General features: G+C 45.6%; 1 protein-coding gene across 1 annotated transcript in view; it reads left to right on the forward strand.

The window, feature by feature from the left end:
• Nucleotides 1–3,615, forward strand: part of LOC142579617 (O-methyltransferase MdmC-like) — a 35,919-nt gene extending 32,304 nt beyond the window's left edge. Inside the window, exon 6 of the mRNA XM_075690008.1 lies at nt 3,263–3,615. Within this exon, the coding sequence (XP_075546123.1) occupies nt 3,263–3,415 (153 nt within the window). The 3' untranslated portion in view covers nt 3,416–3,615. The remainder of the gene's footprint in view (nt 1–3,262) is intronic.
• Nucleotides 3,616–20,814: the final 17,199 nt, after the last annotated feature.

The raw sequence follows: 20,814 nt of genomic DNA on the forward strand, positions 1-20,814 counted from the left end.
ATTCGCTGATGATATTGCCTTGCTTAGTAACTCAGGGGACCAATTGCAATGCATGCTCACTGACCTGGAGAGGCAAAGTAGAAGAGTGGGTCTAAAAATTAATATGCAGAAAACTAAAGTAATGCTTAACAGTCTCGGGAGAGAACAGCAATTTACCATAGGCAGCGAGGCACTGGAAGTCGTAAGGGAATACATCTACTTAGGGCAGGTAATGACGGCGGATCTGGATCATGAGAAGGAAATAATCAGAAGAATAAGAATGGGCTGCGGTGCGTTTGGCAGGCATTCTCAGATCATGAACAGCAGGTTGCCATTATCCCTCAAGAGAAAAGTATATAATAGCTGTGTCTTACCAGTACTCACCTACGGGGCAGAAACCTGGAGGCTTACGAAAAGGGTTCTACTCAAATTGAGGACGACACAACGAGCTATGGAAAGAATAATGATAGGTGTAACGTTAAGGGATAAGAAAAGAGCAGATTGGGTGAGAGAACAAACGCGAGTTGATGACATCTTAGTTGAAATCAAGAAAAAGAAATGGGCATGGGCAGGACATGTAATGAGGAGGGAAGATAACCGATGGTCATTAAGGGTTACGGATTGGATCCCAAGGGAAGGGAAACGTAGCAGGGGGCGGCAGAAAGTTAGGTGGGCGGATGAGATTAAGAAGTTTGCAGGGACGGCATGGCCACAATTAGTGCATGACCGGGGTTGTTGGAGAAGTATGGGAGAGGCCTTTGCCCTGCAGTGGGCGTAACCAGGCTGATGATGATGATGATGATGATGATGATGATTGCAGTCCAGCAAGCCCGCGAGGCGGCGTTGAGGCAGGGCCTTGACGTTCCCCCGTGGGAGACCTGAGCATGTGCAGCGTTAAACCTTGCCGGACGTACAATAAAGTTGTATCCATCCATCCACTTGTATTAGTTAAATATATATATATATATACTTATATATATATAAGACATCGCGGCATCTTAGTCTACAAACTTTTGATCACGACTGTACATTGTTAAAGGGCAAGAACACACATTACTAGAGCGTGAGCGAAGTTTCCTATGTTACAAGCTCGGAAGCGTCGAGCATTGCAGCGCGTGACATGTAGAAGATGGCGCTGGTTCTTTTTATTTAGTATTATATACCGGCACGTGGCATCGAAAGCACTTCCGCAGGCACCAGAACCTGCAGCACCTGCAAGATGTGAGCCACCTAGTAGCCATGTTCTGTTTAACAATGGAACTGCACAACGCAGGAACATGGGGCAGACACACGAACGGTGACTTGTAATCTTGTAAGTCAGCGACTTGTGTTTCTTCTCCTGTGCATCCCCTGTGTCTGAGTGCATGCGAGGTAGGTACGTTGTATAGCGTATAGTGCAAGCATGCGTTGTACGTCATATGCATATTGTGCCCCGAGAACTCCTATTAAACAACCTTCCACCAAATAGTCACACTGTCCGAGACTATAAGTATATATATATATATAATTATAGGGTTTTACGTGCCAAAACCACTTTCTGATTATGAGGCACGCCGTAGTGGAGGACTCCGGAAATTTAGACCACCTGGGGTTCTTTAACGTGCACCTAAATCTAAGTACACGGGTGTTTTCGCATTTCGCCCCCATCGAAATGCGGCCGCCGTGGCCGGGATTCGATCCCGCGACCTCGTGCTCAGCAGCCTAAGACTATAAGTACGCAAGCGTTTATTCAATGTAACCAACGCGCAAAGAGGGCGAAAACCTCTGTCCTCGTCCTTTCAGCACGTTACTGACAATGAATTAATTCAGACTTGCCCAAGTTGCAGTAATTGGACGCAAGGGCTTACCTTAAATACGTTTTTGTGCGTGATTTTCTGGGGCAGCTAAATGATGCACTGAGTTTGTATTTTTAGGAAACAGGGAGAAGGTTAAAGGGTATGAGCAGAGAAAAAAAATTAAAGGGACATCAAAAGCAAATACTAAGTCGACGTGGACTGTTTAAATAGCATTCCAGAAACCTCGAAATCCTTTAGGGCCAAGAAGAGACTTAGTTTGCGAGAAAATTGTATCTGAAGGTTCCGAATACTTTTTCGAAATTCAAATCTCCCGCCGCCCAACCAGGGGAGTGGTGACGTTGCATACGCCATTACCACCCTTTCCTGCTGTCGGTGAGTAAAACGGCGCCCCCGACAGAGGGTGACACCGAGCCAAGAGAGAGCGGTGGATTCGCCGCTGCAGCTGCCTTTAGGTGAAGTGGCGCAGACCATTCGGGCATCCCGCGACATCACATGGAAGTTGAATTCTCTGCTAGTTGCAGTTTGTGCGAGTTTCGCTAGCCAGCGAAATAAGCGGAGCACTACGCGACCAGGAATGTACTGAAAGGCGAAAGCGTGGGCGGCACAGAGTCGAGTGAAAACGAAACCTTAAAAATATGCTGGGATTTGCGTCATATTCGATAACCACCAGGTGCCCACGTTGTCTGTGAAAGGGCTTTTTATAGGCTGATAATTTAAAAAAAAACAAACTATGACAACTACCGAAAACCCTGAGGCTTGGCGCTGATTGCTTCAATAGTATTCGCTATCATTTATAGCCAATTTAGCTAAAGTGTAACTTATTTGCCTTAAGAAAAGCTGTTTCTTTCAGCAAAGAGTTTGGCCAACTTTGTATGTAATTGTACAAGACCCGCGTCACCGGCTGCCTCAGTAGAATAACAGTTTGGAGATACCATGCATTCAAACAGGCCAAATGTCCAGTTTGTCTCGTCTCATATGAGTCTATTATATATTTTTGCTTGTCTTGCGCCGAATATGTTAGAATATTCAGAGAAGCCGCCAATAAGTGCTGACGACTTGTTCAACAGTTAGGCTGCAGCATGTTACACCGGGAAAAAAATCCCAAGCGCCAGCGTATTTTTAATTCGATAACTTAATCACCGCTAACAGCAGTTGTGAGCCTCTGAGAGATCTAGCGATGTATACAGAGCTCATATTGTGCGCCTATACGGCGGTTGCTCAGTGGCCTTGGCGTTAGGCCGCTAAGCACGAGGTCGCGGGATCAAATCCCGACCGAGGCTGCCGCGTATCTATGGGGCGAAATGCGAAAACGCTCGTGCATCATGCATTGGGTGTACGAAAAAAAAACACGAGTGGTCTAAATTAATTCGGAGTCTTCCCCACTACGGCACGCCTCATGAATGAGGTTGTAGTTTTGGGCACGTAAAAGCTCCAGAATTTTTTTTAAAGCTCATATTGTGGCTCTCGCCTCATTCGCGTTTGCGCAGGTCCTTTGGAAATCGAAAGTGGTCGACCCGGCCTTCGACGACCCGGCGACGGAGAGCGTGCGACGGCTAAACCGCAAGCTGGCGTCCGATGACCGCGTCGAGATGTGCATGCTCACCCTGAGCGACGGCGTCACTTTAGCCTTCAAGAAGTGAACGTGCGACTTCGCCGCAGATTCGTACATCACTTGATCGGCCTTCGGCAACTGTTATCCACCGGTGTTTGTTTAAGCACGGAAAAAAATAAGCTCTGTAAAAGTATCTGATAACTTCACCAACGGTTCTCGCAACGGCGTCTCATCTTTTCCACGCGATCGTGTGCTAATCATTAAACAACGTGCACTGCTTGCTGCAAATTCTTTTGTTTTCTTCTTTTGTGGTCTAAAAGTAGAAAAAAAACCAGAGTACTCCTCGTCTCACATTTGCTGCCTTTTCAAGAGCTCTCGTTCTTCCTGGCAGAGTACTATATATACGTTTACTCTGCTTGCGCTGAGTGAACGCACACGAATTGGAGAGCCGTTGCAGCGACGAGCCGAACCGACACGCCCGAGCACGTCGCACGAACAGCTTTAGCGCCGCGAGCAACTAGCACGAAGTGTACAGCTATCAGCGAACGCCCACACGAACGTGAGACGCACCAGGTGCGGGAACGGGTCATCGAACGCGATGCAGTCGAGTAGAACTTGTTGCTGGGCGAGTTGGTTACGATCTAATGAATACAGTGATGGGCCAAAAAAGGAAAAATAAATACTTGGGAGGGAGAGTACGAAACGACAGATTGAGCGCGGAACTTCAACTAATTTTACGCTTACAGCAGGGCAGGGAGAACGAACAAATGCGCTCCCTCCCAAGTCTTTATTTTTCCTTTTTCATGCGCATTTGTTCATTCCCCCTGCCCTGCTGTAAGAATAAAAATCAGGCGATGCAGTCCTCACCTAGCAGCGCGACGGCAGCGCGACGTACGTAGCACTGCGTGGGAACACCTGCTCAGGCACATGACATGATATAGGCGGCTAATTAGCGCCAGGTTAGCGAATACAAAAAAAAAAAAAGACGCGTACACGTAACTATAGCGAGATAATCACTGACTCGAGAACGTAACTGTATGCAGGAGGTGCGCCTGGCCGCCGCATTCGCGGGCAGGCGCGAATGCGGCTGGCTATCACTGGCTATCACTGGCTATCACTGGCTATAACGTACGGCTCTTCCAAAGTCAATAATGATCTTGCGAGAGCATCGACTGACGCGACGGTCAGCGCCGTGCCACGGAGCGCATCTGCTAAAGTATGGCGAGAGTTAAGAAAAACTCGAAAGAAGTTAAGAAGAACTCGAAATTAAGAAAGAAAAAACACCCACAAGTTTAGATCCCCCAAAACACTCTAAAACCTGCGATGCGAGGACTCTAAATGCGGTATAGAAACCCTCTGTATGAAGGCAACACAGAATCGCGTTCAAAATGTTTTATTGTGTCTACGTGAAACACAGTTAAAGAAAAATTACGCCGAACAAAAAAAAAAACATGTTTCTTTTCGCCCATAAAGGAATAAAAGATCTAAATTAGATTATATTTTAAAAATATATAGATCAGCTATACGAAGAAGCGGTTTTCCGCGAGACTGTGAAGTGCGGAAACGCATTGCGAAACAAAATTTAAAGAGTAAACAAAAGGGACACTTGCAGTCACTGGTCAGAAAGCAAGTGGAACTACCGGGTAGTAACTAAAGTTATGCAGGCAAGCCTTGACCGCGAACACGGGGGGGGGGGGGGGGGGGGGCAACGTTCCATTTGCGACGCGCTGATCTGGATGCTGCTTGAGTAGGCGGCGACGAATCACCAGACGAGCGTCATCAAGCTTGCACAAAATTTATGGACAGTCACAGTTGTTATGAGCGCAACTTGAAGCGAGCAGATCAGCCTTTTAATTTCCGGCTATTCCTACGTGTGGAGGTATCCATTGATCAACGACAGATACCGCACGTGATTTAATTTTGCTCGCAGAGTCAGTAATGTAGCGCACAAGTGGACAATCAAGCTGACTGCGTTGTAACCTGCTGAGGGCAGCACGGGATTCCGTAAAGATGACAACCTTCGATGTAGTTAACTCCTCTTGCACGTATTTCAGTGCAACATTAATCGCTGCTAGCTCCGCAGTTGAGGAAGTTGGATGAGTTATTTGAAAGATACGTCGGTACTTGAGTTGAAGGGCAGAAAAAAGCTGCAGAGGCGCCTTGACCGTCGTGGTGTACAGATGCATCTGTGAATACTTGAAGATAACCTGGAAACTTTTCGAAGATGTGAGACTGAGCCAATTGGAATATTGCCGAAACAGCCATATCAGAGTTTTTGTGCATTTCAGGGATTGTGAGGTAAATGGGGAATACGTGTTTCGTGATACCTCTTGGAGGCGGAGACGTATCTGAAGCTGCATGTTCAGAAATAGTAGGGATATCCATAAATAATGCCGCCACTTTTCCCATTCAAGATAACGGGCGGTGAATGAGACGATGAAGGAGCGATTGACCATTCGATTCGCGGTGCAGACGCTCAATAGGATACAGAGCTCTCTGATCTGCTTGCAGCCTCAGGGGTAACTGGTGCGCTTCAGTGAGTAATGCAATAGGTTGCGCCTCACGAGGTAATCCAAGCATTAGTCGAAGGGCAACGCGATGATCTCGCTCCAGTTGGGCCATCAAACTACGTGGTATGTTCAAAATTGGTAATGCGTACAACATGCCCGAGAGTACAGATGACTGGTACACCTGAAGAGCCGTTGTTTGGTCGCAGCCAGCACCTCGAGCAGTCAAGGCGGCCACATACTTAAGGAGGGAGTGCGACTTGCGTCGTACAGATTTAACGGCAGGACGCGAGGAGATGCGATCATCCACAATTAACCCCGAATAACGGTGTTGTCGCACCCAGTTTATGGGCGTTTCGTCAAGATACAGTCGGCTCATTGTTCGACGAGCGCGTTGTTTAGGGTGATATGCTATCGCAGCCGACTTAGCAGGTGATATGAGCAGGCCAACTCCACCCAAGTACTCCGAAGTAGCGTTTAGAGCTCTTTGCAAGCTTGCACGAAGCCGCGCACCAAGGTGCGAAGGGCCGCTTATCCACAGAGCAATGTCATCTGCGTAGACAGCTATGTTCACAGGGAAATCAGTGTCCCGAGGCAAACTGAATGCGTACTGAATTCATGCACGAAACATTGCCATTGATGTACTATTGGGCAGTAAATTTTATTTATAAGGTGATGTACAGAGTGCCATATTTTGGGACATTATTCCCCCTGTTCGCGCACATTTGTTTCCTTTGCTAAGTGATAAGGGGTAGCCGGTGCCGTCATAAGGGCGCCAACCTCTCCTATTATTCATTTCAATAAAAAAACGTCAAGTTTTTCTGCAGTGCAGGAAGCCGCTAAATTGGCATCACTGATACGTAGCGCGTTTCGAAGGTGGCAATACGTTGCATCGCTACATTGTAAATTATTTCGAGGTATCGCGCGCACACACACACACACACACACACACACACACACACACACACACACACACACACACACACACACACACACACACACACACACATGTGTATATATATATATATATATATATATATATATATATATATATATATATATATATATATATATATATATATATACACCAGAGAGAGACAAAAGAAAAGGGAACGGAAGGGAGGTTCACCATGTGGGTAGATCCGGTTTGCTACCCTACGCTGGGGAAAGAGGGGAGGGGGGGGGTAAAGTGATAGCAAAGCAGAAATAAAGAAAGAAGGGAGCATAGGCATACAATCATACTCAAAGAATGTCACCGCATACCGTCACCACACAGCACAGTAGCCCGTACACATACGAAAACCGTCGTACAAAGACCACAATATTAATATGAGGCACGCAGTGGCGTAGCCAGCAATATCGTTCGGAGGGGGGGGGGGGGGCAGGGGCGCACGTTGGAGCTTGGCCTGCTCCTTACAGAATTTGTCGAGGGATCAAATACACGAATAATAACTGCATTGTCATTGCCAAAGATGCTGCAAACCAATTCTTGGACGCTGCGCAGTGAGAAGTAAAATATGTATTTTTTCATTAAAGAATATTTTGGTATGTCCCAAAAATTGTGCCATTAACAGGTATCAATGCTTGCACGTTTTTTTATCTATTTAATAAGTAAAGAAAATGTCACCCGAACTTTAGGACTACACCAGTTCGAAATCAGCAAAGCAGTGCATGCGGCTGATATGATAAATGTAAAGGCCGTGAAATAAACGAGTTGAGGACAAATATTTTAATGAAACTTTGTCGTTGAAGAACCTTGTTTACATTTTTGTCCATACGCAACGGCCAGGGAAAAATCTCAATGTCGCTGTCCTTCGTTTCAATGTATTTCGCAGGAGCAGCTGTCACCAGTCGTGTATTGTAATTGCACCGACATAATAGTTGCAATAGAGATCAAATATAAAAAGCAGGAGTTCTGCAAAATATACGTAAGAAATGCGAAGATACGATGGAATGCACAAATGTGAAGATAAAGCTTGATAAAGAGCAAAAAAGTGTCACTGAAAACAAAGTTCACTGCATGTATTCACAAAACCTGGCAACAAGATATTTAAATATACGTATAAGTCTCTAAGAATGGTAGGTGTAACGCTTAGGGATAAGAAAAGAGCAGATTGGGTGAGGGAACAAACACCGAGTTAATGATGTCTTAGTTGAAATCAAGAAAAAGAAATGGGCATGGGCAGGACACGTAATGAGGAGGGAAGATAACCGATGGTCATTAAGAGTTACGGAATGGATTCCAAGGGAAGGGAAGCGTAGCAGAGGGCGGCAGAAAGTTAGGTGGGTGGATGAGATTAAGAAGTTTGCAGGGATAACATGGCCACAATTAGTACATGACCGGGGTAGTTGCAGAAGTATGGGAGAGGCCTTTGCCCTGCAGTGGGCGTAACCAGGCTGATGATGATGATGATGATGAAGTCTCTAATAAATCTACGTATCTAAGCAAAAGTCACTGTATACAGGGTATCTCAGCTAACTTTAGCCAGAGTTTAAGAATATCCCGATGCACTCTAAGGCGATGCGACCAAATGCATGTTGCTTGCTTTTGTATGTAGTGTGTCACACTATTTTTTGTATTTCTGCTTAATTAAATTGTCAGTCAAGATTAATTAACTATCTTGTGAAGTAACGAAGCTAGGAAAAAGATTCTAATGAGAAAGTTGCAGAATGGTTTGCAAAACGTCCGACTAAACAGTTTATCTCTTTGTATCCATTTAGTATTAGCGTATTTTAGCTTACTGATGATGCCCGCGAAATACAAAACACCACGTGACGTGCCCGCTTGCACGTCGTGATTGCACTGCTCCCAAACGTTCCGCGCACAAACAGCCATAGGCGTGCCGCTGCTTAAAAGGCGACAGGGCAGCGACGTAGCCCTTGGCTGTCCCATTTACGCCAGCGATGTGGTCCCCTCGCGACAGTTCATTATAGCGATACGCAAACGAAGCGGCTATCGCTTGTGCTTCCGGAAGCAGCAAGTCAGTCACTTCGCATAGCTATAAGGAAATTGAACATCCCCAAATAAAAAAAGCCCAGTTTTCAGAAAGCTGAAGATGGTAGAATAAGAGTATCTTAAATGACCAGACGCCGTCTTTAACTGAATTTACGTTTATTTTTCACGCGCTTTCCCAGCAAGTGCTCGAAGAGGTCCCCTTCTGCAGCGATAAAACACTGGGATCTTCTGAGAAGGCTTGCTGTCGCTGCCTTGAGCACCGTCGGTAAAATGAGGCGGTAGACTTCAATTATCTTCTCCTGCAAGGCTTCAGGAGTCGTCATTATCATCGTGCATACGTGATCCTTAATATGGCCCCACAAGAAAAAGTCAGGAGGGTTGACGCCGGGTGACCTTGCTGGCCACAGGATAGGCCCGTTTCTCCCTATTCATTGCCCTGAGAAGGTAACATCAAGCCGTGCTCGTTCTTGACTGAGGTGTGGGCTGGGACCCTGTCGCCCTGATACCACATTGCATCAAGCAGGCCTAGTGGCATGCTGCAGCAGAAGTCTTCAACCAGCCCTTTGAGGAACTCACTTACCTACTGCCAGTCAGAGTGTCGTTAAAGAATACTGGGCCAATGACTTTTCTGTCATATATTCAGCACCAAACGTTAAAAGACCACTGATATTGGTGGCGGAATATTCCTAGCCAGTGGGGATTTAGCTCACTCCAATAGTGTGCGTTGTGGATATTTACTTGGCAATTTCGGGAAAAGTTCGCCTCGTCAGTCCAGAGTACCCTGGTGAGAAAGTCAGAATCCTGCTCCTCCTGAATCAAAATCCAATTCGCAAAGTCGAGTCTCTTTGGGAGATCCCTTGACTCCAGGCATTGATGCAACTGCAGATGATTGGGGCGCAGTCGAGCTATTTTAAAAATACTTCAGGTAGTTGACTTGGACACACCGAGCTGTGCGCCACGCTGAGCGTGCTGGCATGTGGATTAGCAGCCATGAAAGACAAAATTGGAGAGAACCTCATTATTTATAATTGAAGCTCTCTGCCTCTTCCTTGCGAAGCTTCTGGTTTGCTTCAGTGACTCGTAGGTACTGATTATTGTCATCTGGCTTGGTCGCGTACCCCGGTGCCAGCTTTGAAATATTCTTGCAGCCTGCCGTCTCTGTGCGCTTGCAGCTCCTAGTACAAGGACCATGTCTGCTGTTTTCTCTTTGGAAAAACATATCAGAAAATTGTTCGCGCTCTAACAGCCGATGCACGATAGTTTGTTTATCGCTGTCTGGAACTACTACCTACCAGCGCCACAACGTACATCAATTGCTTTACGCAGCGCAAGCGATAACGGTTGGTAGCTTAAATCGAACAGCCAACGCTTGCGTCGCTGCCCTCTCGCTTCTTCAGCGGCAGCGTACCTATGGCTGTTTGTGCACAGAATGCTTGGGAGCAGTGAAATCACGAGGCGCAAGCAGGCATGTCACGTTGTGCATATTTTTTTTTGTATTTCGCGCACATCCGCAGCAAGCTGAAAAAAATTATTACCTAATACCTAATATGAAGACAGGAACCGTTTATTCGAACGTTTTGCAAACCACTCTGCAACTTTCTAATTTGAATTTTTTTCTAGCTTCGTTGCTTCAACAAGAAGTTAATTAATCTTGACTAATTATCAAATTAAGTAAAATACAGAAATAGCAGGACACGCTGCATACACAAGGGACCAGCATGCATTTGGTGGCGTCATCTTAAAGCACATTGGCATATTTTTAAACTCTGGCTAAAGTTCGCTGAAACACCCTGTATAGTGCGTCAAACAAGGAAAATACACATTTTGCGTAATCATATTCACAGATCACAGAATCCTAAGCCCCATAACTTAATAATTAATAAAATCTAAAGCATGACTTTGGAAATGTCAGTGCACATTTCGCATCAAAAGTTTATGAGAATTGTATATCCATAAAGTTTCGGAATTGAAATCCATGCTCTCCGTAGATTCCGCGGCCACCGCGATATGGCGCAACGAGCCCGCTCGCCATCAAAACGCCCCTGAAACTTTGTGCTCGGATGATGCTCTTTGCGTTATGTGACTCCAGGTGCATGGGTGTTGCCACGAAATCCCGCCCGAGTTCACAATCTTCGCGCCGAAATCTACTTTCGAGCGTGAAAAATACATTCTAGACAAAATCCGGAATGATTTACGGCGCCGGAGGTTATCTTGTCGGCGGTGCATCACAGCACGAGAAAATTTCGGGGGTGAGGGGGCTGAAGCCCCATAAACCCCCTCCCTGGCTACTCTCCTGGAGGCACGCAGTAGTGGGGCACTTCACATTAATTTCGACCACCTGAGGTTATTTAACTTGCCCCCAATGTACGGTACGCAGGAGTTTTTGCATTTCGCCTCCATCATAATGCGGCATGAGGTGGGCGGATAAGATTAAGAATTTGCAGGGACAACATGGCCACAATCAGTACATGACCGGGGTAGTTCTAGAAGTATGGGAGAGGCCTTTGCCCTGCAGTGGGCGTAAGCAGGCTGATGACGATGATGAAATGCGGCCGTCGCCGCTGGGATTTGCTCCCGCGACTTCGTGCTTAGCAGCGCAACAACAAGAGAGAGAGAGAGAGGGAGGAATATAGGAAGGCAAAGATGTTAACCAGTCACGGGTCTGCTTGGCTACCCTACGCTGGGGGAAAGGAGATGGGGAAGAGAGAGAAGGGAGAGAGAAGGTGTAGATACGTGTACGGACAATACTTGAATTAAAGCCGCTCTCGCAAACCAGACGTTCTGAAAAAGCACAAAAGTGCCTTCACTGCCTTCTGAACCGAAGATCGGTGGGGACGGTGCTCTAGTACTATCTATTCACTTAGAGGTCGATCATCGAATTTCCTCAACGCGTTGGACAAAGATTGTCTTTGTGCTTGAAATTGAGGACAGTGGCACAATAAGTGGTCAATGTTCTCCTCGCATCCGCGAACATCACATGTAGGACTATCAGCCATTCCAACTAGGGCTGAGTAGGCATTGGTGAAGGCAACTCCAAGCCACAACCGACACAGAAGAGACGCTTCGCGTCGGTGCAGACCGGCCGGAGGTCTGAGTTGAAGTGACGGGCTTAGTCTGTGCAGTCTTGTGCGCCTTGCATGTGCGGTATTCCACTCTGCTAAGGAGATCTTGCGAGCTAGATTGCGAAGTTGTCTCACGGCGTCGGTCCTTAAGGCACGTTTATAGTCCGACGTTATCGGCGCGCGGGCGAGCGTCGTTCGCGGTCAGTCACGCTACGTCAGTTGCGCTGCGCCAGCCGAGATGCCATCTCCTCTATACTTCAACGCGCGCGCCGTCGGCTGCTATCTTCGGAGCATGCGTAGAACGTTCGCCAAGTCACGCGCCGTCCGCAAAAGCAGTCTGCGGAGTTGTGTTGGCGCCTTTTTCTTCGCGCGCAACGCATTGTGGTGCGAGCGTTCCGCCGACTACGACGCGCGAATGGCTCAGGGGCCATATCGGCGCCGAGCCCGTCGGTAGCCGCCGGTTACGTTGGCTGCGCCGGTGCGCCCGACTATAGAAGGGTCGTTTTCGCCGACGTGACGTAGCGTGCGTGCGCGCGGGCCTTACGTCGGACTATAGACGGCCCTTGAGAGAGAAATGGGGACGCAGCGGTCTTCTTGGTTTGACGTCCGTGCTGCCTTATCTGCCTCATCATTTCCTATAATACCGCAATGACCTGGTATCCATTTGAAAACATAAATCATGGCCTTTTGCTCCTAAGTGATGGACAAGTTCCAGAATTTCGCACGTGAGCTGATCGTGAGTTTCATGTCAGAGAAACAACTGCACACATTGCAAAGCCGGCCTTGAATCGCAGAAGACTGCCCATTTTCTAGCACTTTCAGCACTTATCACATGAAGCGCGTCGCGGAGAGCCGCGAGCTCTGCAGCTGTAGCCGCAGTGACATGGGAATTCTTGAACCACTGGGTTATTGTCATTGTTGGTATAACTACAGCGTCACCGGAACTGGTTGATGTAGTTGATTCACCAGTATAGATGTGTGCAGTCGCTGTATTTCTCGTACAAAAGAACTAAAGTTAGTTGCTTGAGTGCTGATGAGGGCAAGTCCGACTTTTTATGAAGTCCTGGGATTGTAAGGTTTACTTGAGTACGGCGCACACACCATGGAGGAATGAAAGGTCTTGCCGCTTGGAAGTCTTGGAAGTTGGGCATAACCTGCTCAGCCTTTGCTGTGCTGTTCTCGGTGTCCAGAAACACAGTGTCGTGACACTTCAACAGTGTGCTTTGAAGAGTTGCTTCTGCGTCTCGCGAAAGGGTTTACCTGCCCCCCCCCCCCCCCCCCCAGGCAGGTCATCAAGCGCACAATGCCAAGTTATTTTAAGTGCACTATCCAGACAGCACAATGATCCTCGATTGCACTGAAGTACGGACAGTGCAGCCCTGTACAATACAGCAACAGCACCTGATGTGTTCAGATTAGAAGGGTGGGTACACCCTCAAGTTTCAGTCCTTGTTTGGGATATCATCGGCTTTAGTGAGATTAGAAGAACTGGCGAGGCTTCTACGTTGCTGAATAATGGCTATGTCCTCTGCTATAGCGGTATCCCCGATAAGAAGCAATACGGTGTAGGATTCTTAATCCATAAGCGCATAGCGGGCAACATTGACGAATTCTACAGCATTAACGAGAGGGTAGCAGTAGTCGCAATCAAACTTGATAAGAGGTATAGATTAAAGGTAGTACAAGCCTACACTCCAACATACAGTCACAACGATGAGGAAGTAGATCAGTTTTATGAAGATGTTGAATTAGCGATGTACAAGCTCGGTATACAGTAGTAATGGGTGACCTCAATGCAAAAGTGGGGGAAAAGCAGGTGGGTGAATAGGCAATTGGCAACTGCGTCATCGATTCTAGAAACACTCGAGGAGAGGTCCTGGTAGAATTCGCAGAAAGGAATAAGCTGATAATAATGAACACCTTCATTAGGAAGCGTAGCAACAGAAAGTGGACCTGGAAAAACCCTAATGGTGAAACAAGCAATGAAATTGATATCATACCTTCTGCCGATCCCAGCATAGCGCAGGACGTAAAAGTGATAGGTAGGGTGAAGATCGTAGGTTCGGGAGGGCTAGGATTCACCTCAATTTGAAGAGAGAAAGTCTAAAATTGGTCAAGAAGAAACAGGTCAGTTTACAGGCAGTAAGGGTAAAAGCAGACAAATTTAGGCGGGTACTTGCAAACAAATTTGCAGCCTTAGAACAGAGAGATGATGATGATGATGATGATGATGATGACATAGAGGTAATGAATGAAACCGTAATGAGGCTGGCTTCAGAGGCAGCAACTGAAGTGGGAGGCAAGGCACCAAAGCAACCACTAGGCAAGCTCTCCGAAATAATAAAGGACCTAATAAAAAAAACAAGAAAGGATGAAAGTGTCCAACTCAAGAGATAAGATAGAATTCGTGGAACTGTCAAAACTGATCAACAAGGCTCAAATAACCGATATTCAAAATTATAATGTGAGAAAGACTGAGGAAGTCGTAAAAAAAGGATGCAGCCTGAAATCAGTGAGAAGGAAACGTGGCATAGGACAGACGAAGACGTATGCACTGGAAGATAAGCAGGGCAATATCAGCAATCTCGAAGGTATAATAAATGCAGCCGAAGAATTCTATACTGACCTGTACAGTACCCAGAAGACTCGGAACTCCATTCGAAACGATAATGAACAGGATACAGAAATTCCTCCTATAACTAGAGATGAGGTGAGCAGAGCCTTGCAAGACATCAAACTGGGAAAAGCGGCAGAAGAAGATGGAATACCAGTCGATTTAATCAAAAATAGAGGAAATGTAATGCTTGAATAACTGGCGGCTCGTTATATGAAATGTCTATCAACTGCAAGGGTCCCAGAAAACTGGAAGCGTGCAAATATTATACTTGTCTACAAAAAGGGAGATATTAAAGAACTGAAAAATTATAGTCCTATTAGCTTACTCCCACTATTATGCAACTATTATGTGCTATCAAAGGAAAAAAAAACATGCAGTATTTATCGACTTCGCGCGACAAAGTGTTATTTTCGTTTGATGCCTGGCCTCAAACTTACTGAAGCTGCGAGCGAGCTTTTCGGCCAGCCCCCTCTTCTCGGCAAACACACGCATGGCTTATTCCTCGTTGGAGTTGCATATTCTCCGTGCATGGGCGCGGTAGCACTGCAGATGTCGCGGGGCGCCTTTTTCATTGCGGGGTGCTGTTCTCGTTGTGATAATTGCATTCATGAGGCTAACGTAACGCCCAGCTTCTGCCACTGTCGGGCCTGAAGTGCCCGTGCTGTCGCTTTCCATGTCGTCCTCATCACTGTCGCTAGGCGACACTTCGGCAACAGACGCAACACTGCCGAAAAGTCGAACCTCGTAGCCGACATCTCTTCGCGCTGGCAGCAGCGCTGCCGAGCAACTTTGCACCCCAAATGTCACACACCGTAGTCGACAGTAGATCCCTGTCACGTGCAAGCGCAGACTTCGTATCACGTTCGATAGTACGAACAATGTCTAATTTCTCTTCTATACTGAGCGCCCGGCGTCTTTTTTATCCAAGCTTCGGCATGACGCGAGTCCTTGTTTGCACGACGCCACAACGCTCTCTGGCACGGCACCGAAATGATGTTGATGTGGCTTCATGCACAAATGCACAGACCAGTGCACCAAGAAATGCAAATGCAAATGCACCAAGAATTATGCCTTAAGGGCAAGTCTTTATCGCAATAAAAAAATGCACAGGGCCCTTGGAGGCTGTTGTTCTGATACATTGGTGTGATCTCTGAGGCTTGTTGTTCTGCCTGGCGACCCGATGGACACGACACACTGCCGTGTTTGCGCGACGGATACTTACGCAATACGCTGGTACGGATTATGCGGATGCAAAACACATTATGTTCAATGGCCGCTGAGTCGGGGATTTGACTACCACTTTTAAAACGAAACTATTGTTTGAGCGGGTACGGTTTAATGAGGTTCTACTGTATGACAGCACACTCTTTTGCTTACTCATGCCTGTGGAGTGTTGTCTCAATATTCATTCATTCGAAACAGCCTCTGCTGGCTTAACTCCAAGCTCATCATGTTGGGCAGAGGCATGTGTGAATAGGCGTGATTGTGAAAAATCCAGGAAAGTACCATATGAAAACATGTAATCATTTTGCCGAAAAAGCAAATAACAGAAAACATAAGCAATAAATGTTCAGGGCACCACTGCATGGTGATTAAGAAAATTTGCAGTCAAACTGAGAAACAGAATGCCAGTAAATTTTGTTCTCTGATGAAAAGCTTTTCTAGTTGACATCCGTGGTAACTAACTGTTTGCTTTTCAAAGGCTTGCAGTCCCATTTTGTTCTGTGTTATGTTAGATATAAATAGCCTCCAGTATGCCGATTGCTTATGTTTCACTAAAGTCACGTTTAGGCAGTGCCCAGTTGGCCTATGCACAATCACGCTTTTATGATCGGTGTTCACTTTACACCTTCCTCCCACAGGGTGATGTGCTGATGTGCAAGTACATACACTAATAATCCGTGTTTCAATACTTCTTTACTTAAGGTGATCTGGTTCTTCACAGTCTAACTGTACTTCTTGTAGTTATGTCACTGCCTGTTCCTTTTCATCAAGGAGTAAGTAAACTAGGATACATTATTTTTTCTGCTCAGGAAAGAAGTGTATGTTTTTCAGCTTACACTTCATGGTCGTAAATTTAGTCATTCGGAGTGCCTTTTATGTAGCTTCCTGCTCTTTGACTCTTTGCTGTGTTGTTCTTCAACGTGCATTAAAACCTAATAGCCCATACTGCCACCGTGGCATCACAGAAGTAATCGAGCACTTTAGTTATTTGCATGCTTTTTTTTATGAGGCTATTGTCTACCATGCCATGTGCAATTTATATCCAAGTGATTGCTGTGCAAAAATATATTTTATGGAGATGATAGACGTGCACAGAAGAAAAAAAAAACACTTTTTGTAGTAGTTAGCGATTTCAGCTAAATGTGTACAATGTCGTTCACTTAGGTGAACACATGGGTGCTTATTTAAGCGCCCATCACACCTAAATTTGACGCCAAGGTCAGGAAACTAAACTGATCATTACAGGCCTACCTGAGGCTTCACATGAGCTAAATTTTCCACTCATAGTTTGAAAAGCATGCTAATTATACTTGCTTTATAACACCATTTATAACACCATTAAATCCGCGAGTTAATTGTTTTAAATATTCCTTTTTTCCAAGGACCATCACTGATTGGAATAACCTCACGGATGATGTTGTCAGAGAGACATCATTACATTCATTTCAAGAGCATCTGAATTGATTGTTGTTAAGTGACCTTGTCACTGTATTCTCTTGTTGAATTTCTATGTGCAATTTTGTTTTCTTTGTGTCTGTAATTCTGTATCTTAACGCAATGTTTCCCACCTGCTATGATCTTGTGTACAAGATCGCAGTATTCATAAATAAAAAAAAAAACAAACTGGGTGTTCACCGAAATCGTAGACGACACCATACACTGTAGTATTGCTAAGCTGTGTTCTCTCTACCACGTAAAAGAGTCCTAGACAGTAGGTTTCATCATAAAGCACTCTTAAGGGTGTAAATTGGTTTAGGGTGCAATATCGTAGCATGTACCATCTGTGCACTACAGCCGAATGCAATGCATATAAAGCCTATTCAAGTTGCTCAAGGCGATGCCTGCAAGGAGCCCACCATCATTTACTGCACTTACAAAACAGAAAGGAACTGTAGGAAAAAAAAGTGCTCACAGTTTTTTTTTGCCTGCGAGCAAGAAAACTAAACGGAAGGTCAAGCAAATGTAGATCAGGTCGAAAATTTCAACTATGACAGTAATGTATAATTGACACATTATGGTGACCAATGTTGAGCATTGTTCTTTTATCCATTTGAATAAAGACAACAGGGAGGAATAAGTGTTACGGAAGACAATTTGTGCGAAACTAATGGTTTCCTTTGCCTTCACTCATGCATATCGTCATTTCATTATACAAGAGCTCGCCGTGTCTTCACACTATCATGTCATTCTTTTCGCTACATTTCAGTTTTCAGGAAGAACTGCGCGATGATACGTAATACAAAAAAGAATATTAAGCGAATTGTGATTGACTGAACTGGGAGTCATTTATCGAGTTCTTACTGTGCAGAACATGGCGCACATCGAAAGCAGCAGTATTGATATTCCGGACACAGCTGCCTCCACATCGCTCAGGACTAAGCGAGGCAAGATAGTGAGGAGGGAAACCAGAAGTGCCAGTGAACATCATGGAAAGGGCGCGAGGAGATCATTAAGGACATGTCACACAAGGACACGCAGGAATGCTTCGGGTCAGATGCGAAGCAAGCGGAGTTGTATCCGAGGGCGACAGAAGACACCGCCGGGAATGCCGCCATTGTGTTATCCCGCTTAGAATGGCTTCATCTAGTCGTGCTTCGAGCATTCCCATAGCTCCACAGCACTTTCATTTTCCTGTCTGCTTCTCGTCGACGCTTGTTGTCGGAATTCTACCAGCGCCACTTGGGGAGAGCCGCTTGATTGCATCCTCGGCAAGCCTCGGTAAAAATGTGTGTGCTTCTACCTCGCACGTTCCTTTCGTTCGTTGTTTCTTTTTTTCGTGCCCCCATTGTTTTGAAATTTTTTCTTTCTGAAGTTTTTTGCGTCCCCAATGTTTTCAGATTCTTTCCTTCCTAACTTCTGACCATTTCTTCCGTCCCCAATATTCTCAGGTTCTTTCTTACCTCCTAACATTACTTACGTCCCCAATATTATCGGATTCTTTCTTCATTTCTGATATTTTTTGCGTCCCAAATATTGTCAGATTATTTCTTTGTTTCTTGCTTTATTTCTGACATCTTGTGCATCTCTAATATTTTCATACTATCTTTCTGACGTTTTTTGCCTCCGCAATATTTTCCGATAATTTCTTTCTTTATTCCTGTGTTCCTGGCATTTATTGCGTCCCTAACATTTTCAGATTCTTCCTTTCATTCTGACATTTTTGTGCCCCTAACATTTTACAGTGAAGCTGTATATGGCTAGCCGGTTCCTCCGTCCGTCTTTCGCCTGTACGCCAAAAACTCCTCCGGCGCAACCCTGTGCGCATGCGCGAAAAATAAATAGAGGCGCGCGATTGGCTGCGCCAGTGGTGACGTCGTTGCTCTTCGTCGGAACCGAGCTCGCGCGCAGCAGTTTCTCTCCAGGGCCGAAGTGGGTACACCACGCGTCGTATGTACTCCTGAGGAGCAGGCAACTTTCGGTCAGCAACGCCGCGAGCAGAACCGGCAACGAGCTCGTCTGCGCCGTGCCGATGTTGCAGCCTGGACACAAGAACAGGCTCGTGCTGCCGAGCGCAAGCAGCATCTGCGTACTGAGAATCTGGCAGCCTACCAAATCACCGTTTAATTAACCGTTGGGATTAACCCTTGTGTAACCACCAGGGCCGCACGCTTTAGCTTCGCTGGTTGACCATCTGTACGGAGCGCTCGGGCGGTGATTTGCAGATAATTTCTTTCTGACATCTTTTGCGTCCCGAATATTTTCAGATTATTTTTTTCCTTTCTGACTTTCTTGCGTCCCCGATATATTCAGATCCTTTCTTTTGCACTTTCTTCCTCTCTGTCTGACATTTTTAACGTCCCCAATACTTTCAGATTCTTTCTTTCTTCCTTTGTGACCCCCCCCATTTCTTGCGTCCCCGATATCTTCAGATTCTTTCTTTCTTCCTTTCTGACATTACTTGCGTCCCCGATATTTAGAGATTATTTCTTTCTTTCTGACGTATTTTTGCGTCCCCAATATTTTCATTTTTTTTTGCTTTGGTGTCTGAGATGCTTTCGTGCCCAATATATTCAGATTCTTTCTTTCCTTCAGACCCCCCCCCCCCCCCCCCATATTTTGCGTCCCTAATATCTTCCGATTGTCTTTCTCTCGCATTTCCTTACATCTTTTGCGTCTGCTATTCTTTTTAGCTTCGATTTGTTTTGCTTTCTAAAGGACGGTGGGAATGCGAGTAAGGATTCTGCGATGGACGCCGCGAATGCAAAATCTCTGATTCAATGACCGCGTACCCACACACAGAGATAGATAGATAGATAGATAGATAGATAGATAGATAGATAGATAGATAGATAGATAGATAGATAGATAGATAGATAGATAGATAGATAATATATGTGTCAGGATGCGCGAAGTTTGCGTTTTGAGCTTGCTTCTATATTTATACTGCAACTGCAGAAAAAGCAGAAAACGAATAAGTGAAAGAGCAGAAAAGTCGGCAGATACACTTAAGACTTCCTACGTCTTGGAATGCAAAAGCATTAGAGAAACCTTGGTGAAATGTTTCTTAGCGGTAAATATTTAGCACAGACGTGCAGCACTCTAAATTCTCTGTTGCAGTATCTGCATGAAACGGGCCTGTATGCTTACATTTAATTTCGTACTGAAGGGACGTCGCGTGGCAACCCTGTAGCTAAAATAAAGGAGACGTACAGAAATATTTTAACAATAGCGAATTTGATTATTAATCTTCTCAATCAAAAATTCTAAAACCGCAATAAAATTATCACTCTTCTCACTTTTCGACTTCAGTGGCCACATTCGCTAAGTCTTTGTTCATAAGTGATTTTTGCCGCTGGCCGCTAGCCTTCGCTAAAAAGTATTATGTCGGGCAGCGCAAGAATATTCTGGAATTTGCTCTTACGAACAATTGCAACGTAAGAGCTTTCTTGTGAATATGGGCCCTAGCTGATGGCTATATCGAATACTACTACCGCATATTGATTGGTCGTCTTAGGCTGTCACATATGGCGCCTAAGAAGACAGCTTTGAACCCCGTCACAGCTTAGTGACGAAAGGAAGACCTAGAGGTAGTCAACAAAGATACGAAACGGAGGCCGAACTCACCGAGCTTTTTGTTTGCATGTTGCCCGGTCTGCTTCCTTCACTTAATACTATGTCTGG

The sequence above is a fragment of the Dermacentor variabilis genome, chromosome 4 (assembly GCF_050947875.1).
Source record: "Dermacentor variabilis isolate Ectoservices chromosome 4, ASM5094787v1, whole genome shotgun sequence".
Taxonomy (NCBI): Eukaryota; Metazoa; Arthropoda; class Arachnida; order Ixodida; family Ixodidae; genus Dermacentor; species Dermacentor variabilis.